At 27.3% G+C, this 27,741-nt stretch overlaps 4 protein-coding genes across 4 annotated transcripts; all 4 read left to right on the forward strand.

Moving 5' to 3' along the window:
- The first annotated feature begins 9,391 nt into the window (after nucleotides 1-9,391).
- LOC107165620 (glutathione S-transferase-like) lies at nucleotides 9,392-11,541 on the forward strand. Its single transcript, XM_089226717.1, has 4 exons — nucleotides 9,392-9,842; nucleotides 10,513-10,680; nucleotides 10,775-10,917; nucleotides 11,183-11,541. The coding sequence occupies exons 1-4, from the start codon at nucleotides 9,713-9,715 to the stop codon at nucleotides 11,348-11,350; spliced, it is 609 nt and encodes a 202-aa protein (XP_089082843.1). The 5' UTR covers nucleotides 9,392-9,712; the 3' UTR covers nucleotides 11,351-11,541.
- Nucleotides 11,542-14,537: 2,996 nt separating this feature from the next.
- Nucleotides 14,538-16,963, forward strand: LOC149055703 (uncharacterized). Its single transcript, XM_089226471.1, has 2 exons — nucleotides 14,538-14,732; nucleotides 15,144-16,963. The coding sequence occupies exons 1-2, from the start codon at nucleotides 14,681-14,683 to the stop codon at nucleotides 16,832-16,834; spliced, it is 1,743 nt and encodes a 580-aa protein (XP_089082597.1). The 5' UTR covers nucleotides 14,538-14,680; the 3' UTR covers nucleotides 16,835-16,963.
- A 187-nt stretch (nucleotides 16,964-17,150) lies between these two features.
- Nucleotides 17,151-17,644, forward strand: LOC149055704 (uncharacterized). The gene has a single exon (XM_089226472.1). The coding sequence runs from the start codon at nucleotides 17,411-17,413 to the stop codon at nucleotides 17,594-17,596; it is 186 nt and encodes a 61-aa protein (XP_089082598.1). The 5' UTR covers nucleotides 17,151-17,410; the 3' UTR covers nucleotides 17,597-17,644.
- Nucleotides 17,645-19,837: 2,193 nt separating this feature from the next.
- Nucleotides 19,838-26,955, forward strand: sea (mitochondrial citrate transporter scheggia). Its single transcript, XM_015514154.2, has 5 exons — nucleotides 19,838-20,179; nucleotides 23,115-23,322; nucleotides 23,389-23,612; nucleotides 25,097-25,391; nucleotides 25,531-26,955. The coding sequence occupies exons 1-5, from the start codon at nucleotides 20,068-20,070 to the stop codon at nucleotides 25,637-25,639; spliced, it is 948 nt and encodes a 315-aa protein (XP_015369640.1). The 5' UTR covers nucleotides 19,838-20,067; the 3' UTR covers nucleotides 25,640-26,955.
- Nucleotides 26,956-27,741: the final 786 nt, after the last annotated feature.

Genomic DNA, 27,741 nt, shown 5'->3' on the forward strand with positions numbered 1-27,741 from the left:
TTTTTAAAGATTTCTGTGAAATCATATATATATATAATAATATAATGTAATAAACTTTTATATTGTTATAAAATTTCTACCAAAAGTTAAGTTTTTTTATTTATTTACCAAATAAATAATTTGTTTTAGTTTAAAGGTTTAAGGCCTTGAATAATCTAAAAAAAAATTTTCAATTCTGATGAGGATCTGGACAGCTATTTCCTTATTCGTATGTTAGTTGACTAATTGCTATTCTTTATTCAATTATTCAAATCACCTACAATCTACATAATATATATTATATTCTAATTAAAAATTCTTATGCTATTTTAAAGTTATAATAGATTGATGGATATACATTATTGTAGTGAATTGTAAGTATTATACCTATCAATTATAATTACAATCATGATTTATATATACATTATACATAGTAAAATATGTACATGCAGTTTTTAAAGTTTTATATTAACTAAGAGGATGTCATAAACAATAATGACACGTATATAGTAAGTTTTTATTCAGCTGTACCAATTTTGTGTTCAGTTTTACGAAATTATCGAAAAAGAAGAAGTTTTAATATTGGAGTGAAGTGAAAATTTACCCATAATTTATTTTTAAGGTAAGAAAATTACTTGTGTTTCTAATTTTCTTAGATATTGTAATTGTTAAGTTATAAATGTGTAAAATGTTAGGTACAATAAAAAAATTCTTGCACTCTCTTCAAAAATGAAATTCATTAAAAGTCTGTAACCATATGAAAATAAAAACAAATATGCTATTCTTACCTTTTTAGGTTAGTTAATAAGTAAATAAACTCTTATATAAATTCTGCTGATGCCCTGATGGCAGTGGATGAAATTTTGCTAGTAAAATTATACAAATATATAATTATGCTAGTGTAAAGTCCTCTTAATCATTATTTTTTGTTCCACTATATCTAATGTTGTCCAAATATGAACTTAAAATATCTATGAAAAAAAAAAAAATATTTCTGTGTGTTATATATTTTTTGGTCTCAACAGAAACTTAACATTAACTAATAATCTTAATTAATTATGGAACACCAATTAGTATTCTTGAATACCTAGCATTCTTTTTTATTCAATTTTGAATTTTTTTTATCAATATTTTGAATCTTCCATTTCTGACACGTATTAAATAGACGATCCCTACACCTGAGCCCTCAGTTGCCAAGATATTGAAGTTGAAGATTGAAGCATTTTTTCTATAGCTCGTAAATTGTGAACACAGAAAAAAGAATACACTAATTGTAAAATCAATGTAGGTACATCGGTCCGCAGGTCCACTCAAAATATAAAATCATAACTTAATTTGGCTTATTCATACGTTAATATAATTTTAATTTTCAATTAATATCCTAATCTATAAATCTTAAATAAGATATTGTTGATACTTTGATAAGTATTGATGATTGATGATTAAAAATTTTAAGAAAATAAATTCTTATGCGGAAAATAACGTGTGTAAATCTTATTTACTTATACCTATAATCATTTTAAACGCTTTTAAAAAAATTAATTTGACTTTCCGCTAAACTTTTGTTTTTTATTAAATGTAAAAAAACTAGTGAGAAAATCTTGTATTAAGTTTTCAAATCTTAGATATAAATAGACAATTTTCTAACTAAAAATAATTTGCAAATGTTCGTAATTTTGATGAATATTGTCAAAATTATAAATTTAGAAGCTCAAAAATTATTATAGTTTTACACTCATATTTTTTTTTTTTTTTTAATTTAGATTAGCTTACGAAGAACCTTTTTAGTGTATTTATCAAATTTTTTAACCGAGTGAAAAATATTTGATCAACGATTTTAAAAATAAAAACAATGAAATCGGAATTTTCTTATGCCTATAAATATTTCAGGGGTTCAAAATATTTTTAAAATTTATCGTTGAATATGAAATGTTAATGTAATTATTTGACGAAAATTACATGTATGTAGGGTTATTATTTTTATTTTTGTTACATCAAATTACAAAATCAATTTTTTTTCAAAAACTTGGTTTTCGTAAAAATATCAGTTTTCCTCAATTTTAGTGTCTAATCACAACGATGATTGTATATTTAAGAACAATTACCTATTTCATATTTGTGTTTTTTTTTCTGTCATTTTTGTCAACATTTGTTATTGTAAAAATGCTTCAAATTTGTTACATTATATAACATTTTTTCTGATAGAAAAGTGAATCTAGTTGATACACTCAACTTCTCAAAATTAAGTTTAAAATTGAAAATTCCCAGTAGTTTTCAAAAGTGTCAAAACAAAATGGGAATTTTTATGCAAAACCAATTTAAAAAATGGATTTTAATTTTTTAGTGTGACTTAAATTAATAATTATAGATGCTTGGAATTTATATCAAAATCTTTTATTAGCATATTCCATAGGCATTCAATGACGTAACATTTTCGAAATATTTTGACTGAGTAATTTATAGGCTTGATAACTTTTTTTTAATTATTGTAAACACAAACTGAGTAAAAAAGCTAAACAATTTAATGCAAGGGTCCTCATTAATTACTTTAATAACAATTCAAAAATATTATAAAGATACATAGGCATGATAATTTTTGTATGTATTATAAGTTAGAATTTTGATAAAATCCCGAACATTTGCAAATTATAGTTAGAATTTATAGTTATTAGTTTATTATACGTTTTAGAAAAACATAAACTATACCAGCTATGAACTAAACGTGATATGATTAAAGGATGGTATGGAAGACTGTAAGAGATTGCTTAAAAAATGTGAGACATTTTTAACGAGTGACATGGTTTTGTAGTTTTGTTGGAGGACAAAGAGGTAACTCTGTTCGTGAGACCGTGTCACTCGCAACAGAGGGACAAGCAGTGGCGTACCCAGTGGTAGGGCTTTAGGGTTCTGACCCCCCCTGAAATGTTTTCATTTTACAAAAAAAATTTTATTTAACATCATTCCAATACACAGAGTCGATCAATTGTTGGTAATTTTTGATAGATATAAATTAAATTGTTAATTATAATTTGTTATAACTAATTATATAAAAACTTTTAAGCAAATTATTTAAATTGTTTATTAATATTATTTAAATTATTTACTCATGTAAAATCCTAACCGAACTAAAATCCTGCATACGCTACTGGGGATAAGGTTTTTCTTCTTGTTTGCGTAAGTCTAAAAACCAGAGTCAAAAATCAAAATGTGTCTGTTAAAAAGAAAAATGTTGTGCAATAGCCGTTGCCAGAACTCTTTACCGTGTTATAAAATAAACAATAAAATATAAAATAAAGTTTAAAAACATTTATTATTTTCATCTACTTCATTAAAAGGTCGAAACATTTTCCTTTTAGTGTAATAACTCTAAGTCCAAAATGTACAGTTTATACCACGGATGTAGCTAGGAAAGATGTCTTCTTTACATCGTGGTTTTCACAATGGTACAATGCCCAGGTGGTCGCCGTGTCCGGTATTGGATGACTACCTATTATTGACTATTATTGACTAAGCTTAAGCATAACCACGATGGTAGGTATAAGAGGCACAGAATAATTTTTTCGAAACTATAGTGGTATTATAATAACATTAAGATTTAAGGTATAGAACAGGGGTCGGCAACCTTTTTACCTACACGGGCCATAATTTGTTTCAGTTTTTAATGGAGGGCCGCATACAAAATTAAAATATTAAAAAATATAATTTTAACAAATAATACTAATATATTTACAGATAGCAACAAACATATTATGAATTTAACATTGCAGTTGTGCTTATTAACTAATTTTTAATTAAATACATTAGTAGAGACAATTTAAAAGTTTAAAAATAATTATTAATTAATTCTTGAATGCAATTTAGTATACAAATATTAAGTTACTAGTGTGATTTTTGAGGTTGAATTTTTCCCGTCAATTCATTTATATCCGCTTTTAAATTGGATGTTGATATCCTTAAAACAGCATTCAAGTGTTCATCGCTTAACCGTGAACAATATTTATTTTTTCGGAATTTAGGTAAGTATTGAGAATATCTGCTCACAAATATATGTGCTACCAAAAGCAGTAATCATTTTTTTAGCAAAACTTTTAATGCCTTTAAAATCTATTTCAGAAAGACTTGAATAAAATATTTTTAGGTCATTACTTTCTTTAAAAGCATTTTTAAGAATATCGTTGTTTTGCAATTCTATGACTTCCATCTGTAAATTAGATTCAACATCGTCAATGTCGACAGAAAAAGGGTTTTGAAACAATTTGATTTTATTCTCTTGTACGTAAAAATCAGAAAATCGTATTGAAAATTCATTTTGTAGGTTTTCAATTATATTTAAAAAATTAATTTTTGTAGTTTTCCAATTTAAAGTTGATTTGGTTGATTCTAATACAGTTTTACAGCATACGAAATGATCTAAGTGCTGTTCATTAATATGTTTGTGTAATAATTTTAATTTCACTTGAAATGATTTTATATTTGAATACATATCTGACAACAATTTGTCTTTACCTTGCAGTTTCGTATTCAGTTCATTCAATAAAGTTGTTATATCAGTTAAAAATGTCAGATTAAGAACCCACTTTTCATTTGATAATTCTGGTACAATTTTACCTTTTTCTGACATAAAAATATTTATTTCATTTCGTAAAATAAAAAACCGTTTCAAAACCACACCTCTACTCAACCACCTTACTTCGGAAAAATATATTACATCCCCATATTCAGCATCGCATTCTTCCAAAATATTTTGAATTGACGATGTGCCAAAGCATTTTTGCGTATGTAGTTAACCGTCGATACTACAATATTCATTACGTCTTTCCATGCTAAAACTTTGCAACATAATGCCTCTTGATGTATGACGCAATGAAATATCATAGGTGCTTCATGTATTTCTTCCACCATTTTCGCATTTATTCTCCCAATTAATCCTTTATTAATTCCACTCATATTTCTACCACCGTCTGTAGTAGGTAACACTAACTAGTTTGTTCCAACTTAATCCAAGTTTTTTAAATGTTTTGTCAATTTCGATAAATAAGTCTTCTCCCGTTGTAGTTCCCTTCAAACTACATAATTCAGCTAATTCTTCAGAAATATTGAAATTAAAATCAATTCCTCGAATAAATATTAATAACTGAGCAGTATCACAAACATCAGTACTTTCGTCAGTTGCGATAGAAAAACAATCAAATTTAGAAACTTTTTCTTTCAGTTTGAATATTAAATTTGTTCCTAACTCTTCGGTACGTCTAACACAGGTCCTAGCTGACAGACTGATGTCTTCAAATTGTTTTTTTTTCTCAGGGCATATTTCATTTACAACGGCTAACATACATTTTTTTATAAACTCAGAGTCGTTGAATGGACGATTACACTTGGCTATCATTTAAGCAACTACGAAACTAGCTCGTACTCCTGATTCGTTTTGATTATGTTGTAATTTAAAACTATTTTGTTGATTAGTTAATGAACTTTTAAAATTGTTTATTTTAATCTGTCTAAGATCACCAGTGAGAGTGTCAAATTTTAATTTATGCTCTGTTTCATAGTGACGTTTAACATTATATACTCTTTTACAGTTAAAATGGTTTTTTTTGCAAATTAAACATAATAGTTTACCTTTATTTTCGATAAAAAAATATAAATCCGTCCATGATTCGTTGAATATACGATGTTCATCACTAATTTTACGTTTTTTTGACATTGAATTGATAGGTTAATATAAAACAGTTGAAATTTAAACTTCACGCTATACTATAGAGTAATCAAGAGGATCAATTTATTAAAATATATTTAAGCAGTCCCTATACTTACTGCACTAGTGGCACTGATTTAAATTCAGCTCTAAAAAAATTAAATATTTTATATAGGAACCTATACCTAACTAAAAAAGTGAAAAATATTAAATAAAATCAGGGGTTCTTATAATAAATAACATGGGCGGATAGGCCATTTTTGGCCTACCGGAAAATTTTAAAAAGGGGGGACACATGAAAAAGAATTTAATAATATATGATATTAAAGGGCCCCATTAACGAAATACGAAGGGGGGCCCACCGGGAAATGCCCGGTTGCCCGGTAGGCCTATCCGCCCATGATAAGTAATTACTAATCACGGATTAAGATTTTAAGAGCGGTTTAGTCTTTGGATATTGCCATTATGTTAATTGGTACTATATAAGCCAAACCATTTGGAAATACAATTTTAAGGGGTAAACACACTACACACCCACATTACCCACATGTTTATAAATATTACAACTATTTACTATTCAAATTTCAAAAATAAAATTATACAATCTATAATACATTATATTACTAAAATATAAAAACCATTATCATTGAGCCAGTAATTTCGTAATCATACTTAGTACCTACTTACAAAGTCATTTTCTACAGTTTCTCAAAACAATTAAAAATAGGGATATTTTATCACCAACAAACCTGTGGGAGGCGAGGTGGAGGTGGACATCGGCTAAATCAGCCGTGTCTCACGTAAATCCGCCGAGTGCGTCGAATTCGAGCGAATTATATTCTGACCATAATATTGTTCCGTCGGCCAGACCGTCGCAGTGGGATGCGTCCGATAAGGTTAGATACTTTCAAGCTATTTTATTTTTGGCCGCACTTGCTGGATTTATATATGACACATAGACATCACGACGACATTAAGTCAGATAGAGGCAAATGCCTACCGACATAATAGTAACCCTACTAAAAAAAAAAAAATTCACCACTAACTGCTATCACCTATAAATAATAATATTAGGTATATCGCTTGAAAAAATATTATTATTATTATTATTATGTCGTATGACTGTATAAGAAATGACTAGTGAGTGGTGAAGTTATTAATTAAATACCGCACCACTTGAATTGTTTAAATTAGTTACTGCAGATACCTTCTGAATTTCTGATATAGTAATAAAACCAATGTTCGAGTACCTAATTATGTTATATTAGGTATTATATTTTATTGACTAGTGTACTGAGTATAGCTTTTCTATATTATCTAAATATTATACATTAGTATATATTAGAGGGGTACCCATAGGCGCCAGGTTTTCAAAAAGCTATTGGGTGCTCTTACCAATGTAAAACAACAGTGGCGCAAGCATTGGCGGGGAGGGAGTAATGGGTTGTACCCACCCCCAATTTTTTTTTTCTAATTTTGACTTCCGAGGTTTTGCCACAGAATTATAGATGAAATAGATTTTTATATCCTGTAGTTTTTCTTTGTAGCCACTGATATCATACAATGAACGTGGTGATAACGGTTTACCTATTTTAATTATATTGGGTGCTCCGCACCCAATGAATATTTTCAATGGGTGCTCGAGCACCCGAGCACCCATGTACTTGGCGCCTATGGGGGTACCTAAGTTACAGTCTTACAGAATAGATGCTCGTAGTAGAAACACCAAAAGTTGACACAATATAGAAGATAATATTTTCTGTGACGTAGCTTTTTTATTTGTATGATATATTTAATAAGAAAAAATTTATAATACTTTATTAAATTTACTCTTCAAAACAGTGCTCTGACTGCTCTGACAACATTTCAAGTCACTGACAAAGTAGAATCTTCTGTTAAAAAGTTAGAGTTTTGGAAGTCGTGTATTGAGAATAATCAACCAGACATTTTTGTAACTTAAGCTCAAGGTTCACATTAAAAAAAATTGTTTAGTAGATATTATTATTTTTATATACATTGTTTGGTGCAAGCTAATTAAAATAAATAAATATTTCCAAATTTTCCTTAAAAATTATTATTATTATTACTATTATTTTCCATTATTTATATTCAAAATTGATATTTGAGCCTTGAGGTACGTAAAATGGAGTAATCGGTCAAAAAGTCCGGTATGGAAATAGTTGGACAAAAAGTCCGGATTCATTTTTTGATTGCCGGATAAAAAGTCCGAACACATTTTTAGTGTCGGACAAAAAGTCCGAAAATTTAAAATTGTCTAATTTGTCATAATCGTGTAATTATAATATTTTATATATATAATATATTTATTTTTTATATTTTCTTATTCTTATTATTTCTCATACCTAACATAAATACAACAGAAATTATCAAGATTTATATTATAATCGTGGTAATAACGCTATTGTAGCATGTAGATTGTAGGATATTATGGTAAATAAACTGTAGACGTACGGCTGCGATAAACATTAGATCCATATAGACCTACCTACCAAACTATAGCGGATTTCCGTAGTATTTTTTTTAGGTATAAGAAATAATAAGAAATAAGAAAATATAAAAAAAAGTAGGTACAATGATAATAATGCAATAAAAGTATTACAATTACATTTTTTAAATAAATAATAATTATATATTTGAACTGACTATATATATACATATATAATATTACATGTGTATACTATATATTATATATCTACATAGTACATAATAATATTATATAATATAAGGTACATTATAATTATAAATGAAAATTTAATAGACAATTTTGTATTTTCGGACTTTTTGTCCGGCAATCAAAAAATGAATCCGGACTTTTTGTCCAACTATATTTCCATACCGGACTTTTTGTCGCCGGACTTTTCGTCCGGGAATCGTAAAATGGTGGTGAGTGGTAAAGAGGTACGTGAATGAAAAAAAACGTTGAGAACCACTGGATTAGAATAAGATCTGTCTTGTCTCTTGTCAGTTGTCAATAATTGTCATGCTAATTACGATTTTATTGTCGGCACGATGTAGAAAAGACCTTCTCTACATCAGACATCGTGATTGTCGGTTAATAGTTTAAGAGGACGCCACACCCGCATGTGTTGTCTTCGTCTTTCAAGTGCGTGACATGGCAAATTTTATGCTCAGCAGTTCCAATTTAGCTCCATTAGTTTACAACTTGAAGTAAATTGACCTCTTATAAGAATTAAAGGTAACATTATTATCTAGGTTTTCACAGAGGCTTTTTTATTATATTTAAATTTTGAAGCGAGCTATGAGTATTTTTAAAACTGTGAATTGCTTGTATATCTTAAAATACTCATAACTCACTTCAAAATTGTAATATAATAAAAAAGCCTCTGTGAAAACCTAGATAATAATGTTACCTTTAATTCTTATAAGAGGTCAATTTACTCCAAGTTGTGAACTAACGGAGCTAAATTGGAACTGCTGAGCATAAAATTTGCCATGTTACGAACTTGAAAGACGAAGACAGCACATGCGGGTGTGGCGTCCTCTTAATACAAGTATACAATAATATTGTATAACATCTGAACAATAATTTAGTTGAATGTATGTAGGTACACTGATTTGGTCACGACCAATCAGAGAATCTAATATTTTTTCTCATTGTTGACGTTGACGTATACTGTAATGTTACTGTACAAATTATTGTATTCTGTGGTCTGACTGGTCTGCATAGAAAAAATAATAATGGGTGGTCTGTCACTGAACTACTGAAGACTCTCGAACAGAGTGAACAGTGAAGTGAATAATTGCATGACAAATAAGATAAGTCTTATTTGTCATGAATAATTGTGACTTGTGACCACTCAACCACTGTCAGTCTGTGGTATCCTAGAACAGTATTACTATATAGTATTAACATTTGTGGTATTAAACTATTAATATTTTCAATTTAATATAATAATACAGTATAAATAATTAATAAATAGCAAATAGGTACTTTAATTTTAAAAATATTAAGTTTCTTTTTAGCTAAGTAAATCGTTATTAAATATATTTTCAAAAATGCCGTACAAAGTTACGTACTTCAACATCACTGCTCTGGCTGAACCCATCAGATTCCTTCTTTCTTACTTGAACATTGATTTTGAAGACTTTCGTTTTGAACGCGAACAATGGCCTGCACTCAAGCCTAGTAAGTTTTTATTAATTACACGTCTTCATGTGTAGGTACTTAATATCTTTAACTGCTATATTGTAATATCCAAATATTTTCACTAAATACTATATGCACTAATTACAATAGGTAATAATTGTGTACGTAAGGTTTTTAAAATCTAAATTATTTAAAGATTTTATTAGGTGCTTTTTTTAAATTGTATTATCCTAGCCTGTGTATAAAACATAATTATTTGCTCCATCCTTCACCCCTTTGATAAAAAGTCTAGCGCTTTGCTTACCTATTCACAATTATAAAAATTTGAAAATCAATTTGATCTTTAAATATATAACATTTTCAGTTAAATACTTAATTATTAAGTGTATGCTCCATAATGCACTTCTAATACCCAAAAATTCTGAGAATGACCTATGTAGAATGAAATATGTGCAGTTTAATATTTCCATGAATACTTTACGGAGACTCTATTCCCTCAATAGGCCTGACACAACAAGCAAATAAAAGATTCATGAGATCCTGAATAAAATGCAGAGGCCCTAGCTTCGTTTGTGGCCCATAGCTAGGGCGATACTGGTGGTGTGGTAGACGTTTTGCATTAGTTTATAGTTGTGTGATTTTGATATGTATATAGTAAGATAATTATATAATATATACATAAGTATTAAGAATTTTTTATGTGTCTTAGCCATGCCATTTGGTAAAGTACCAGTGTTGGAAATTGACGGCAAAGTATTGAATCAATCCACAGCTATTACTCGTTATTTATCCAAAAAAGCTGGATTAGCTGGAAGTGATGATTGGGAATCTTTGTTGATCGATATTGCTGTTGATAACATTCATGATTTACGACAAGGTAAATATTACCTATTAGTGATTATTAACAATAGTAAACATTGTTTAAATTATTAATGGTCCATATTATATTATATTAAATATTATTTTTATAGCTATTGCAGCATATGCATATGATCCAAATGAGGGAACTAAAGAAGCAAAATATGCACCTTTGATCAATGAAACAATTCCATTTTATATGGATAAATTTGAAAAAACCGTTGAAGAAAATAATGGATACTTTGTAAATGGAAAGGTAACTACACTTATACTTTTTTAAATCTATTTATTATTTATCTCAACTATAAATAGAAAATGTATGTCAAAACATTGAATATAGCTTAAATTTAAAATCAATTTTCTCAAATATATTTTTTATTTCCATTTTCTATTTAGTATTTCAATTACATTTTTTTACAATTTTTTTTGTAATATCTAATAATTATAATATTATTATATTCATTAGATATTTATAAGTAATAAAGGAATTTTATGTTAATTAATATTTATTTATTTTTCAGTTGTCTTGGGCTGATTTATTTTTTGTAGCTATTTTAGACTACTTGAATTTTATGGCAAAAATTGATTTATTAGAGGGTCGTCCAAAATTAAAAGCACTTAAAGAACAAGTATTGGCTGTACCTCAAATTAAGGCATGGGTTGCTAAACGCCCAGCAGATAATCCTTAAATATCAAACAGTATTAAGCATCACTTCTTAATTAAAATAATAAGAATATTTGATTTTTTATTTAATATTAAATCATTCAGATGAATTTTATAATAATATATTTTAAACATGTTTTTTTTTAATATGAAAGTAAAGCACTTGAAAAGTTTAATGAAAGTTAATAATAAATTATGCATTATGCAAGTATATAATTTGTGTTTTTTACTTTATAAATTATTAAAGATTTAAACTTTCAAACACCTAACAACAGTGATGCATGACACTGGACAGCCTCCCTCCTCATAGTATATCTGTAAATATTTTGTAAAAAAAAATCCCATTTGCCATAATTGTACTCGTGTTACAGATTGTAAATATTCTATTTTAAAATTTAAGATTTAAACCAGGCTAAAAAGGCAATAGCCTAGAGTTCTGCTCAATGCCTAATAAAAAAATCAACTAAGGAGAAAATACTAAAAATTAAAATCCTAAGTTCTTGTCAGGTGGCACTACTGGGAGCCTTCCTTTTCTGTATTTAATGTTATTTTGTTATTTTGTCATCAAATTTACTTATTATACCTTGTATAGATCGTAAATACACTATTTTTCATAATAATAAAAAAAAAAAGATTTAAACCTTAACGTTAAACATTTATAAACATTAAATATTTTATTCATTTTTAACTACTAAGTGATTCGCAAATTTCTAAATATTTAAATGATTGTAAAAAAATTTTGAATGCATTTTAAATATTTTTAAATTGCTATAAATTACAATAACAACTCTTGTGGGATCTTGTATTAAAGTTTCTAGTGTTTTGACAGAGCCTTAAATTTTTATCAACACAACAACTACTAAAAAAAAATGTTAAATAATTTAAAATTTGTCTAAACGTTTAAGAAAATTGTATATTCTAACTATGTCGTTCACTAGATGTCGATCTGTCACTTCCAATACAAGACATATGATTCTTCCCTTGTATCAGTCATGAGTTGAAAGACCTAGGTATACTTTACAATCTTAGTCTTGATTTTCACTCCCACATCGAATCTTCGTGTTGTAGGGCTCTATAAGTACTAGGATTTGTGAAGCAAATAGCTTCCAAATTCAAGCTCTAATCTTCGATAAAAGTGCTTTGTTGCTCCTTAGTTAGATCTATTGTAGAATATGGCTCTGTGTTCTATGGGACCTATAGACAACCTCTAGCTCCCTCCAACTAGAGTGTGTGCAAAGACGATTCGTATCATTCGCTGCCTATGTACTTAAAATAGATCAAGTCCCTCATGACCCAGTGCTCACTGAACTACACCTAACTTCACTGCTCGATAGAACTGATAGAAGAGCAACTTACTGCTAATCTATCTTTTTAGTTTTTACGTAAGCTCTTGGACGGATCAATAGATGAGCCCACTCTTCTCTCCTGTATCAATTTTAAAGTACCACAGCGTTCACTCCGTTCTCATAGAACCTTCTCAATCCTAAATTGTTCCACAAACTACGGCAGTAATAATCCTATGTATCGTATGATGCAAACGACCATCATTTCTTATTTAAACTAATCTTATTGTTATAATAATTGTTATTTATTGTTCTATTAAAAATGCAATTATTAATATTTAAATTTAACTATATACTTATTGTACTCTTAAGAGTATAATTACAATTGTAATCTAATTGGGCTCTACCCGTTATGTTTGAAATAAATAAATAAAAATAAACGACTTGTAGGTACAAAAGGTTTAACTACAAGAGTAACGCGCTAGTTGATGGTACAGAACTACGGAACAGACTAACTTTTATTTATATTGATGGAATACACATCGATAAAGATAAGCTAAATATATATGACAATATAGGTAATAATGTATCGTCATCATAAATAATAACATAAATATAATAATACTGTATGACAGTATAGGATTCATATTATCTTGGCAGTACTATTGTGCTAATATTATACTACGTGCACGGAGGGCTAGTAATATTAAAAAATATAAATATTAAAATACGATATCATATAATTGATTAAAAATACCTACAATATATTTAATCTATGATCATATTATACGAGGCAGGCAAGGCAGGGTATTATTAAGTCGAAAAGTTAATTAACTTATATAATTATTAACATTTTTGTCCCATCAATCATCATGTGCAGTTATCATGATCAATTAATACATTTTATAATCATGTTAAATTTTTTTGTTGTATAGATAAATTCCTTTTAAATATATTTTGTTTTGTACAAATTATTATCTTTATATCCACTTTAAGTCTTTAAGAAAAGAAATAATGAACTTATTATTTATAGCGCTGTAATGTTTTAAGGTAGGTAGGTACCTACCTGGTATATGTAAATATTAAATTATAGAAATCTAGATTGCCTAGGTATCGAAATTTAGAATGCAATTTTCCTAATAAAGATATATTAAGTCAATTGGCGACTAAAGCAACAATGATTTTACATGTATTATATTATAAGCAGGTATCTTACTGCCTTCAAAATATTGGTACCTATCTCGCGTTCTCGTGATTGTATGATATTATGGTAACTAAATAAATTCACAGTACTGAGTTTTAAAATATTAATTCAAATAATTCCGCTAGTATTTTATTATAATTTATAACATATAAACACGGTAATAGACTATAATAACATTGCAATACGTTTAATAGCTAGGGTGCCAGGTACCATTTTTTAATATTTAACCAGTTAACCTACTATGCCTAATACCTACGAATACAGGTATATCGTACATAACAGGGCCTAAAATACTGTGTCCCCTGACACACATTGTGTCCCCTGAAAATCAAAGTGTGTCCCCTGAATGACAAATGTGTGTCCCAAGTTTTATAACACGTTTTTAGTTTTGATTGCGGAATTAAGACGTAATAATAACAATTTAGGAATAATTTCAACACAATTTTGTTATAACTTCATTTCAAAATAAATTGAGAATAATTATTATCAATTTTATACAAATATCGAGTGATAAGCATTTATATCTGATATCATACACTTTGGCTGGTCATTACACATTGTTCCACAAAACACATGTGCCTAGTTCCTATGGACTTTTGTTCCACAAAATTCTTGTTTCAAACGTGGGATTTTGTCTATAAATATACTATGTGGGTATTTTAAAATTGTTGAACAACATAATATTATTATGGTATTAGTGATTCTGAATTCTGATAGTAATAATATTAATCATTATTCATTATTATAATAGACGATAGTTAGTATCAACTAGTATTGTTAATAATTTAATATTTTTATTTACTGAACTACTCTAGCCTATTTAGCATTTTGAACCTAATTACCTATTTTATTTCTATACTATATTATTATGGACAAATATGTTATAAAAAAAAGAAAAACTGATAATGTTTCAATACAAAGTAAGTTCATATTAATTCAATATTGTGTAGGTAGTGTGTACTGTAACCTACTAAAAAAATAACTAGTAAGAGCATTGTAATTTCTATTTTATAGCACATTAAGTTATAATATTCTATTATGCCTATAGTGATATATAATTTAGTATATTAGGTATAACTCTACAGCATATTATATACCTAAATGTATTTTAATATGTAATATGTATTTATTTGAAGCCTAAAATATGTTGAAATATTTAAAAAAATTAAAGTTAGGTATTATAATTTATTATTTATTACAAATTGGATTTTAAAGAATTGACTAGTTATTTTGTCTTGTTTAATAAAATATATAACTGGCTAAAGGATCTACACACATAATAATGACTAATTTATTTAAGTCCTGATTTGAGTTTTCATTGTATTTTGTAGTTGGATTGTGTGCTAATGAACCCACTGTTTTTCACCAAAGTTTACCAAATAGAGTTGTTAGTGAAGTATCAAGTTCATCAAAAATTTGTGAATCTAAGCCATTATATGAAGAAATTGATGATGAGCCTGGTGATAATATCACCCAATTAGTAGAAAAACAACAATTTATATTAGATCCATGTTTTGAAAAGTTACCAGTTACAAAGGGTAGAAAGATGGTTAGGTGTATTATTTGTTACAGACAATCAAATACTGCTTTATTGTTATGTAAGAAAAAAAATCATTTGCCACCTGTCTGTTCTGAAAGTGGTTGTGCGCCTCGAGCATCCAGATTAAAAAAACATATTGAATCACATATGCATAAAGAATGTGTAAAAGTTGACCAATTGTCAAAATTATCTGTTTCTGAGAAACACAATACTGCTCCACTCAATAAACTAATATTAAAACAAAACAAAGTTCTTGCGTTAAAAATTAGTAAACTATTAGTAACAGTTTTTAATGATTCTAAACGTGGAACTTTAAGCGCATGGTCATGGCCTTCCAGGGAAGTGGTGAGTCTTATTTGCAACCAGTTGGACCCAGAAAAGCAATTTCAACCGTACAAACCAAAAGAAGGTGACCTACAATATATAAATCCTGGAACACATTCAGTCCTTCTAAGGCATATTGTACAAGCAGATATTCCAAATCTCAAGTCCAAACTTAAATTGTGTATTGCAATTTCTCTTCGAGTGGATGGTTCTGTAGACAGAAACCAAATAGACAATATTCATGTTTTGTTCAAAATTGTGCTGGAGAATGGTGATTCTGAAACAATGTTTATGGGCTTTGAAGAACCTACTCAGAAAGGTGCTATTGGGTATTATGAAGCCATAAAAAATTCTGTTGAACGATTTGTTGATTGGAATGAAGTTTTACCATTAGTTTCATCTATTGTAACCGATGGAGCTAGCGTTAATATAGGTAAGAAAAATGGCTTATGGTCTATTTTTGAACAAGAAAGAAACAAAATGTTTAATAATACTGGTCCATTTATCAAAATTTGGTGTGCAGTTCATAGGAGTGCATTAGCTTGGGAAAAACTAACTTCTGAAGTAGGTGAATTAAATAAACTTATTCAAATATGCTCTTCGATTTCATCCTACTTTCACCAATCGGGACTAAGAACTAATGAATTGAAACAAGTTGCTCTAGATGAACAAAAAACTATGTACACACTTCCTAAGTATTTTGATGTCAGGTGGACAGAGTTTACTTATAATTTATTACTGAACATATTAAGGAATTGGAGAATCCTTGTTAAATACTTTATTTTAAAAAAACATGATAAAGATAATAAAACAAAGGCTGAAGGCTTTTTAAAAAATTTAACTGATGTTAACAAATTAAAACTGTTGTGTTTTTTTATCGACTTGGGTTATTTGTATTCACGTTTTCAGAAACAAATCCAATCAGATGATGTTCTTATATATGATATAGCTGAGAAAAGAAATATATTAATACATTCTATTGAAAATCTAAGAGAACATCATTTACTCGGTGGATGGGAAAGTATATTAGAAAATGAAATTAAAACAATTGATGTTGAACCAGAAAATAATCACTCAAATATTATGTTAAAAGACATACAGTTATATGAAAAAAAAAAAAAATTCCCGAAGAAAGTCCCATCATTTATTCGTCTCTGATACCCGTTCATTTTCTGCTGTACGAAATGATACATTGGAACATATTAAAACATTTTTAGCTGATCGACTAGATGCTGAAGAATGGAAGGCATTTAAACCGTTGGAACGCTTAAGCAATACAGTGACAGATTCGGAACTTAATGAATGCCATAAAATGATTTGTCCAGATATTAATTTAGTTGACTTTGTCACTAGCTACAGAGAAGCGTCTTACACATCAGAAGTTGCAGAAAAGAAAATGTCTATACAATTGTTAAAGTTATTATTGTTAAATGAAGCTTGGAAACCATTAAGTATATCAGTGGTATGTATCAAGTGGTATATTGATTTACCTAATATTAAATATATTTTTTATTGTTATTTATTATTTTTTTAATCACATTTATACATTTAAACTATAAAATACAAAACAACTATTCTAAGTTAAAGTATTTTTTGCAGGGAAGACTGTTGGCTGCTAAACCCCACTCAGCCGATGTGGAAAGGTTAATTTCTTATTATAATGTTTTAAAAACGTCAGGTCGATCTTCCTTGTCACCGAATACTATTAAGGATTGTTTGTACGTCAAATTAAATATGCCATCCGTATCAGAATACAATCCAAAGGAAGCTGTATTGTTATGGTTGAACGAAAAACAACGGCATAGTAAGGTGCATGAAAAAGCGACCAACCAAGAGTGGTATCAAGGTGTTTTTCCTGAAGCTAAAGCTGATCGACTAAAGCAACCAACTGATGATTATAATAAGTGTTATTCATTTTAAGTTGTTACATATTAGTATATTACTATAATAAAATATTTTTAAATTATACTTGTATTTATTTTCTGTATTTTTAGTAACAATATCATATAAATATTATTAATGTGTAAGGTAATAAGTGGTACATAAAAGAAGGGGGGTTTTGGAAGTTACAACTTACACAGGTTTTTTTTTGCTATAAAAATGTGTCAAAGTTCAAAGTCAACAGTTAAATTAATAAGTGTGTCCCCTGAAATTAGATGTATTTTAGGCCCTGGTACATAATATTAGTAAACAGGATTATGTGGTTATTTGGAGGTCAAACAACCTTTATTACACTCCGATATTCGTTGCATACTAGTTGTATACATGTATAATATACTGATTGTGTTTTGTTGTAAATATTGAGTACCTATATATATATATATATATACAATAATTTGGTAGGTATTAAGACGTCATTAAGTGGTTTTCCTCGTTTATGACCATCAAACCATCAACAGAGTTGGTAGTGTAGACGTGTAGTTACTCAATACCCAGTGTAGGTAGCACACAGGATAAGCAAGTAAGGCCCCAAATTTCTTTATTCGTGAAAATTAATTTAACCCGATTGTACGATTTTTATGTTAGTATAAACTATAACAAGTATTAAGTATAACTATTAACCTAACCTATAATCCCTTCCAATGGGTTATTGGCCGAACAGCAATATTGTCTTGCATTACTTTGATTATATATTTATACCTACATTATACATATTATATATCGAGGATTAAGGTATTTTGATACTAGGCATTCATCATCATCGAAAACTGTCAACGTTATTAAAAATATTAATTTTTTTACATAATTTGAACTAGGCGTATAAGGTAGGTACGGTCCCCAATTTTGTATAAATTGTTAAGTTGGTAAATAAACGATACATGAACGGAATGTGTCTAGGTACAAAGTTATTTCAAAATGAACATTTTTGAAAATAATTTAATTATATTTTACTATTCTTTTTGTAACTATCTCGCCATGAAGTGCTATTACTATTATCTTCTTCGACCAAGCTAACCACGTCCTACTATAATATAACCCTCCGGCCTCCATTGCGCTTATTGTAAATTTCTGTTACAGATCGTACAAATTAAAATAAATATGTTTAAAAAAAAAAAAAACAATTCTTTTTCATTATTATTTAATATTTACTATTTTTATATTATTTATTTATTTACTATTAGGTTTTCATTTATCCGAATTGAGTACAGAAATATAAATCATAATATAGAATTATAAACATTTCATATTGGTAAGCAGAATAATTTTGCTTTTTATAAAACTAATTTATATGGTTTATAGATAAACAAAATTTTTTACTAAATAAACGAGAGAACCACTAAGTGAGGTTGAGATAATTAAATAATTTTCCAAAAAGAAAAATGACAAAATTTGCAAGTGCAACATCATTATTTTTTTTCGATATTATAAATAGGAAAAAAAGTTTTTCAAGTTTGTAATGATGATGGTAAAGCGAGAATATAAAATAGTATCGTGACCTAATAAGGCACAATAAAAAAAAAAAGTCCTATAAATTAAACAAATAAAGTGTCGCTATTGGGTGGCTTCTTTTTCCTCGCGTCTCATGTTAAAATTAATATATTTGTATATAATATATATACATATATATCAGCATTCATACTTATTGAAAATTAAAATTGCAGATTGTTTGATAGTTTGATTTAAAATTAAATTAAATAAAAAAAGATTTGAAATAATGAATTTTTAAAGAATAAGAACTTTTTTCGTATTCGTTTTATATATTTTTTTTCGATATGGAAAAAGTCTAAACGATGATGTGAAAATTTGGTTGTTAGCTTAGGAGCGATGGTTTTTTCCAGCATAAAAATAGTTTTTGACTTGTTATAAGTTTGTAAGACGGACACAACCACACAACATCTCACACGCGGGATTGTCGGTACTTCGGTAGGTTCAGTCCATAGACATATTAAAAAAAAATTATAATAATTTAGTCTATGTGGTTATAGACACGTGCAGCTTTTCCAGTAACATTGCGAGCCCGGAGCCAGTGGGAGGACTGTGAGGAGGCCAGCGCACAGCTGTTCGGTCGGCTGTTATCAACATTTTACAAACGTTTTCAGTTTTCACCCGAGATAACCAACACACAAACACACACACACTGGTGTTGGCCGGGTTGGCTAATGTGCTAATGGCAAACCACGACTAGAATATTATTGTAGAAACAGAAACTATGGAATAGTCGTAGCTGAAGGTAGCATGGTTATAGTCGTCTCCTCGATCGTCGGATTTTTATTTATTAGCTATTCAACAATTTAGCAATTATTTTTTATAATTATTATTTTTAATTTTTATTCATCTACAATTATTTCAAAAACACAATAATACAATAAATTATTATCGGTACCTACACTTTTTGTAATTATAAATATTAATTTTTACACATTAAATTATATATTATTGCCATAAACGTAATGGACGGAAAAAACAAATTCGTGAGTCCATTTTACCGACCATGGATGACAACGTATGGAGCTGCTGCACCAGCTGGTGGATCCAACAAGGGCTTGAAGGGGATCGTTGCTGGTAAGATGTTATTTAAACAGTACTGCTAATATTGTACCTTATAGCTATGGGTATTTTAAATAAATAATTATATAATAATATATCATAAGTACCTTTAATTTATAATTTATCAAATCTATTAAAAAGTGTAGCTACTTACTATGATTTAAATATTATTGATTTATACTATGATTTAATTTTGTTTATTAACCATCTGTCAATAGTTTTATATTTCATACTCCGAAGCTTGAGAAATTATCATTTTCATATGTTTGCTTAAAACTTAAAATATCTAATTGAAGTGCTTCAGAGACACTGGATACATTATACATAATGTTTATTCTGAAAAAATGAAATGTTGGTAAAATAAAATATAATATCTATTATACATAATTATTATTAGTTATTTATAATCATATACAAGTGCAAGTAAGGTTAGATAATGGCATTGTATAAAATTAATGAAATAGAGTGAAAGTTAAACCATTATTAGTTGCCATTTTACTATTTACAAAAAAGTAAAATTTACATTTATTTAAGTTCTTTTTGTAACTTTTAAATATTCATAGACAGTGTCATCCATTAATGAAGTGTTTCTACAATTTTGATGCTTTTACATGTCTGCGTGTAATTAATAATTATATATATATACACATATATATATATATATATATATATATATTTTAAAACAAGTTCTTAATATTTTATTAATCATTCCCCTTATTAATCATACTGCTTTAGATTTTGTTTAAATATGTAATGAACTAATGATATAACTGTTAGAATATCATGCATTTGAATTGTGTGTTTTTTACCTAGATATTTGTTGTTTTAATGTTTTAGTAAAATTATTTCGTTATTTTATCACTTAATTAAAGTTAGTCATAAATAGGTAGTATTAAGAATGCTGACAAGTAATAATAGTTATTATAAAAATATATTATTTAATATATAGAAATAGATACTTATACACCTACAACAAAACCATAAAATGATTGACTATAAAACTAAACAATGAAATAATATTAACTCCTTGGTATTAATTAGTTGTGGCTATTAATAGTTACAGTATGATATCAATAATTTCCATTAGGTACTTCATTTAATTGTTCATATTTAGTTATATTTAATTTGTAATTAATCCACTTGTCACAAAGGTGTCATAAAAAAATTAAAATTAAAATATATTTGTTATTTGTATTTTTTGTTATTTATACTGTACTATAGTAGTTTTATTCTATGTAAAACTAAAACAGTAGATTTTACGACTAATATCAGAACATATTACTGACATAATGTCATTTAGTGAAATTTAAACATTACATCTTATATTTGCAATATTTCCTTATATTATTTCATAGTAGGATAGAGATTGTTATTACCTAACCTATCTAAAGCTTAAAATCTCTGCTTTAGATTAACATATATTTTATTACATTACTGTTGTTGGGTTTTAGAAACAAAGATAACATGTGTTGATTTGACTGTGACATGCGACATGCCTTTAATTATCAAACTATTGTAGAATATACATTTTATGGAAAACAAATATAAGTTATTTTCTGTTATGTTATCTTTAGTTAATAAACTGAAAAAAATATTAATTTCTGTTTTATATTATTGGATAGTTATATTTATATTTTTCTAAATTAGTGTGCTTACTTAATACTATTTTTTTTTTACTTTTGAATTATTATCATACATGTTTGATTAATATCTATGTTTTATATAGAATTTAGATAAAGCTTTGAACATTTAAAATAGAGATTCTAGATAAGCATCATATTATAGTTATAACTATAAAGTCCTTACAAAGGTCATTGGGAGCAATGGGAGCATATACTTTTTGACCTTGAATTCTATTTCATATATTTCATTACCTAATTCATTCTTAGCTGATATTGAATTTGTAATTAGGTACCTGATTTATGTGGGTAATATTGAATTCCTAATTTTGTTGTACAAAAAATTGAAAACTATTTTAGCACAAAAATTAATACACCTAAATATGTATAGTCATAAAGTACTAATGGTAATATATCTGATGAAAACAAAAAACCATAGAAAGTTTCATATTTCAGTTATAAAAAAAAATTTAATTGCTTAAAAAAAATTATCTCGAACATAGGTTTATTTAATTACTACTTACTATAACAAAATATATACCTGTATGGCATCAAAATAATTAGACTGAACAGTATATTATAAATAAATGTAAAAATAGTACATAGAAATAGCATAATAAAATTCACTATTATTTTTGAGTTTAACCTTGACATAAACTTTTAAGGTCAGTTTCTACTATGCAAAAAAAAATAATATCAAATTTGGTATTTATTAGGTAAAATAATTTTTGTCTTGATTAAATAAATTAATGAATTCAATATTTTTAAAAACAATTTTGAAATAAAAATATGTTCTTAATGTTTAACCAGTTTTTTAATTGTCAATAGTATTATTGTATATATTATTAGTACCTAAAATGTTTAATTTCAACTATAGCTAAGTAATATTTTATTCTTAAAGTTAGCAATTTATATTTTATAGTTTAAAGAGAAATCGAGATTTAGATTTACAACTGGTTTTTTTTTTTTGAAAATGTTTATGCTAGTTTTAAGTAAAAACTTAGTTCAAACAATTCTTATTGTTCTGACATATAATCGATTGTTTAAAAAATCAAGATTAATTTGACTTTATCATATATTAATTTATAAATTTAAAATATAACCTTTTTTATCTCAAGTTTGTAGTTGGAATTAGCCATTAGGCATTTTTAAGTATATCAACAAAATTATTTGTTGGATGATGAGTGTTATACAATTATTCTCCAATATAAAACTTACTCTTAAATTATCAATTTGTAAACTGCTATTATTTTACTTTATTTTAAATCATTGATCTTTAGATTATTACATTTTAATGTTTCTTTTTTTTTAATTAAATTATTTATTTTTAGGTGGAATTACTGGAGGTATAGAAATATGTATTACTTATCCAACTGAATATGTAAAAACACAAATTCAACTTGATGAAAAAGCTGGTGCTAGAAAATATAATGGTATTTTGGATTGTGTTAAAAAGACTGTGAAAAGCCATGGTATATTTGGTCTATATCGTGGACTTAGTGTGTTACTTTATGGATCCATTCCAAAATCAGCTGTTAGGTAAATTAAAAAAATTTTTTTACAGTTATTACTACAATGTATTTTAACAAAACAATTCCATAATAGGTTTGGTGCATTTGAAGCTCTCAGCACTCAGATTTCAGGAGGCAGTGGAGAATTAACAGCTACTCAAAGAGTCCTGTGTGGTCTTGGTGCTGGTGTATCTGAAGCCATACTTGCCGTCACCCCAATGGAAACCGTGAAGGTGAAGTTTATCAATGATCAACGGTTAGAAAAACCAAGGTTCAAAGGTTTTTTCCACGGGACCAGTATTATCATCAAAGAACAAGGTTATTAACGAAACAAAATTATGTGAAACTGTAATATTTATGTGCTTAAATTAATATGCATAATAATACTATAATCAAAGGATAAATTATTCTATGTTAATAGTATTGTTTTATTTCAATTTATACAAAGTTATATTGCACTTTGCACATATATTTGTCACCATCTATACTCTGCCTATTCTTCCCACTGTCCATGCATTCCAATTAAATATGTGTTTCATTTTTAACTGTTCAAAGAACAACAAGCTAAAAAAGCTTGACAGTTTTTAAGTGCCAACTGAATTTGTAAGATGTTCATTAATATATGTGAAATGCTATTTATAAACCTTAGCAATGTTGGTTGGAACAAAAAAAAAATGATTATTATTAGTTATAAAAACAATTAATTTAACTTTATTGAAGTAAAATTTAAAATTCAAAATGAATTATGAAATTTTAATTTATATATAAAAAGAGTAACTTTTTTGTTCAATAAGTACATTTTTCTTACAATTGTAAGTGTTTAATTGTTAATAAATTATATAATGACATTTATCATTTAAAAAAAACAAATTGTTCAACGCTTACTTATTTTTCAGTTATACTCTTGTGATGGGAATAATAAGCTTTGAATGTTAAGTGTTACTATTCTTACTTATTTAATTCTTTGTCTCTAATAACTCCATAATAAATTAAATCAATCACATATCTTATTATTAGACATTGGGTATGTTTTCATATGAAAGGGTTGGGTTATGGAAGAAGATTTCACATTTAATTATTTAATCTACGTCTTTAAATTTAAATATTTAACTCTTTAGCACTTTCTATTTTTATGTTGTTATAAATGTAATGATTTTTTTGTTAAACCATTATATTATATACATAAGATTCAAAAGCTAATGTATTAACTCAATTTTATATATTCTTTTGGATTTATCATGTTTATTACTATATACCTTATAGTTGTAGGAAATGAAATTATAAGTAAAATAAAATTTAGGCATATTGTATAATGTATATGTCTGATATGACACAAAACAACTTAAATATTAACTTTAAAAATAGTACAGATCTTACATCATGGTTGCATATTGTTTTTAACTCTTATACATCCATGTGTAATATATTTATATTATTATAGTTATTATAACATACATTTTTTGTTCTAAGAATAATTCTAATTTATAGTTGACATTTTTATCCTTATTAGTTATTAGTTATTTCTAATAGTATTTTAATTTACAACTTAAAAAGTAATTTTGACTAATATAGCCATTATTACATGTCCCAATAAAACTGTTTAACATATTTTTTTCTTTACATTATGTTCTATGATTTAAGGCTAAATTAATTTTTTTCATTTCACATGTTGAGAGCATATTTATGCTTTATTAAGTGCATATATGGTATTAGAGTATTAAGTGTTGAGCTTTTACTGTTAGTATTTGTATTATTATCAAAATTTAAATTTAAACTTTTCACAAAACAATAATATTTTATAGGTATTAGTGGTGTTTATCAAGGATTGATGCCAACTATATTGAAACAAGGTACTAACCAAGCAATTCGATTTTATGTAATGGGTGCATTAAAAAATCTCTACAAGGGCGATGATCCTAACAAACCAGTACCAAAACTATTAGTTGGAGTTTTTGGTATGGCAGCAGGTGCCGCTAGTGTTTACGGTAATACACCATTAGATGTGGTTAAGACACGCATGCAAGGACTAGAAGCACATAAGTACAAGAGCACAGTTGATTGTATGGTTCAAATATGGAAAAAAGAAGGACCCACAGCGTAAGAATTATTTTAATTATGATTAACATTTTTTTTTATTTACATCTCAACTTAATTTAGATACAAGAGTTAATATTAAAAAAAAAAATAAAAATAATAATGATTTTCCATTTATAAGTGATATTATACTTTCGTTTAGGTTTTACAAAGGAACTGTGCCACGGCTTAGCAGAGTATGTTTGGACGTTGGCATTACTTTCATGATTTATGATTCATTTATGGATCTCTTCAAAAAAGTATGGCCCTGAGTTACTTCTTCAAAAATATGAACAACTATATAAAAATATTATTAAAAGAAAAAGTACAGTGTCTAATTATTTCTGATAGATGGTTACAGTTTACTGCATATATATTTTACTTAATTATCGATAAATTAATCAATACTCCGTCAACTAAACTTTTTAAATGATTTTTTACTACTCAAATTTTAAAATTAGGATGAAAAATTAGGATCATTTAAATATTGTTATTTTTATTAAATCATTTAGTAGAAAAAAATATTTTTGTTGGAAATTTTTACATTCCAAAATGAATAATACGCACACATTTTTTGTAATAATTATTAATATTGTTTTGTTTTTTTTTTAGTTGAAAAATTATTAATTGGTTATTTTAGTTTGTCAATAAACATTTAAAATATTTATGTTTTATATTATATAATATATTTATATATATATTTTTTTTGAGATATAATTTTTTCTTTGTGTTCACAATATTTAAATTGTTGGGGTTTGTTAATTTGTCTGTTAGTACATAAGATTTGATGTTTTTACTTTTTTTTATATGGGAGATATCAATTAACAATTGATTAATCAAGATTAATATTTGCCATTTTATTAAGGTTAATGACAATAAGTAAAAATGTATTGTATTTTTATCTTAATTATTATCAAGAGTAAGATCTAAGAATATATTTTTTATATACTCAAAACTATGAAAACACATCTAAACTATTTAATCTAGTCTAAAAATATAATTTTATACATTTACATTTTGAATGTTACATAATACTATAAATTATAATACATCATACAAATTTTGCCATAATTGTTTAAATTTATAGACTACTGTATAATAATTATTGTTAAAAAGTTTTGTTTATGATATTTATTTGTCATGTTTTGTAAGACTATAATATGTTTAAATATATCTGTAACATAGTGTATAGTAATACACTACATGTACAGTGTATTACAGATATTAGATAGAAACGTTTTCAAATATATCATATTTTTGTGATACATTTTATGTAAAAACAAAAAATTTTAATTGAAGAATTGAAAGATTTCAATAGTCTGATTGATAAACATACCTTCCATTATTTAAATTTGTTGTACTGTTATACCACTTTTTTCAGTGACGTACCCAAGATTTTTCAATCAAAGGGCGATAGGGGAAAAATACAATTTGGATTCTTAATTTTTTTTTTTCAGAATAATTTTGTATTGTTTGAGTTAGGAAAAATATTAAAATATTATGTACGTACACCTAAATCTAAAATGTAACTTTTAGATACAATGTTTTACAAAATATGAGTGAAATTATTAAAATGATTGAGTTATAAGTTGTTATTGTTTATTTAATAGTAAAACCTTATGAGAAATTTAAATTATTACTATAATAATGGATAATGATAGAATTAATGAAAATGCTGTTGACTTAAGTCACCATCATGCTGTGACCAAGGATTTTTGGGATAATTATTACAGACGATAAATTTGTGAATTGGTGAGTAGTGGGTACCTAGTACCTACTGCCATACTGAGCTGTGGGCAGTTGTCAGTCATATATCGCTACCAACCTATATATTATTATTTTTTCTGTACTTATTCAACCGCTAATGAGTTTTACCGAATTTATAAACACATCATTTTGGGAAGATTTTATTCAAATGTTCTTTCGGATACGTATATTTAAAATATTTTATTTTTTTCAAACTGACGGAACCGTTGATTCCGAACAACGAGTCGTGGGCCAGATGGGGTACAACTCTTGGAAAGGGTTTGGCTGTTTTTTAAGTAGGAGGCGATGTTCGATCAACTCTCACTATCAGTTTTTCGGAATCAACGGTGCAGAAATCGCAGATTCGGTGGACGTCTCTGATAACACTATTATAGCTGTTTGACCACGACTAATCTGAGACGTCCGCCGTACCTTGATTGATTGCTCTACCGTTGATTCCGCTGATAGATATTCTGCCGTATGATTATCGATGTCCTTACGGTGACCAGTAATAATGGATCGTCATCCTGCGAAGGACGTGGCCGACCAACTTGGTAAACGAAAAATTCTTCCGTTTATGACTGATGTCATTATCGTCGTATAGTTGCATCGGAATGTTGTGGTAGGT

The sequence above is a fragment of the Diuraphis noxia genome, unplaced genomic scaffold, assembly GCF_037042655.1.
Source record: "Diuraphis noxia isolate RWA-SAM2 unplaced genomic scaffold, SU_Dnox_SAM2 contig0004, whole genome shotgun sequence".
Classification (NCBI taxonomy): Eukaryota; Metazoa; Arthropoda; class Insecta; order Hemiptera; family Aphididae; genus Diuraphis; species Diuraphis noxia.

Coding starts and splice junctions, on each gene's coding strand:
- LOC149055703 (XM_089226471.1), top strand. CDS start 14,681: ATGGACAAATATGTTATAAAAAAAAGAAAAACTGATAATGTTTCAATA. Junction 14,733..15,143: donor TGATAATGTTTCAATACAAA/GTAAGTTCATAT, acceptor TGTATTTTGTAG/TTGGATTGTGTGCTAATGAA.
- LOC149055704 (XM_089226472.1), top strand. CDS start 17,411: ATGCCATCCGTATCAGAATACAATCCAAAGGAAGCTGTATTGTTATGG.
- LOC107165620 (XM_089226717.1), top strand. CDS start 9,713: ATGCCGTACAAAGTTACGTACTTCAACATCACTGCTCTGGCTGAACCC. Junction 9,843..10,512: donor ATGGCCTGCACTCAAGCCTA/GTAAGTTTTTAT, acceptor TATGTGTCTTAG/CCATGCCATTTGGTAAAGTA. Junction 10,681..10,774: donor CATTCATGATTTACGACAAG/GTAAATATTACC, acceptor TTATTTTTATAG/CTATTGCAGCATATGCATAT.
- sea (XM_015514154.2), top strand. CDS start 20,068: ATGGACGGAAAAAACAAATTCGTGAGTCCATTTTACCGACCATGGATG. Junction 20,180..23,114: donor CTTGAAGGGGATCGTTGCTG/GTAAGATGTTAT, acceptor ATTTATTTTTAG/GTGGAATTACTGGAGGTATA. Junction 23,323..23,388: donor ATTCCAAAATCAGCTGTTAG/GTAAATTAAAAA, acceptor ATTCCATAATAG/GTTTGGTGCATTTGAAGCTC.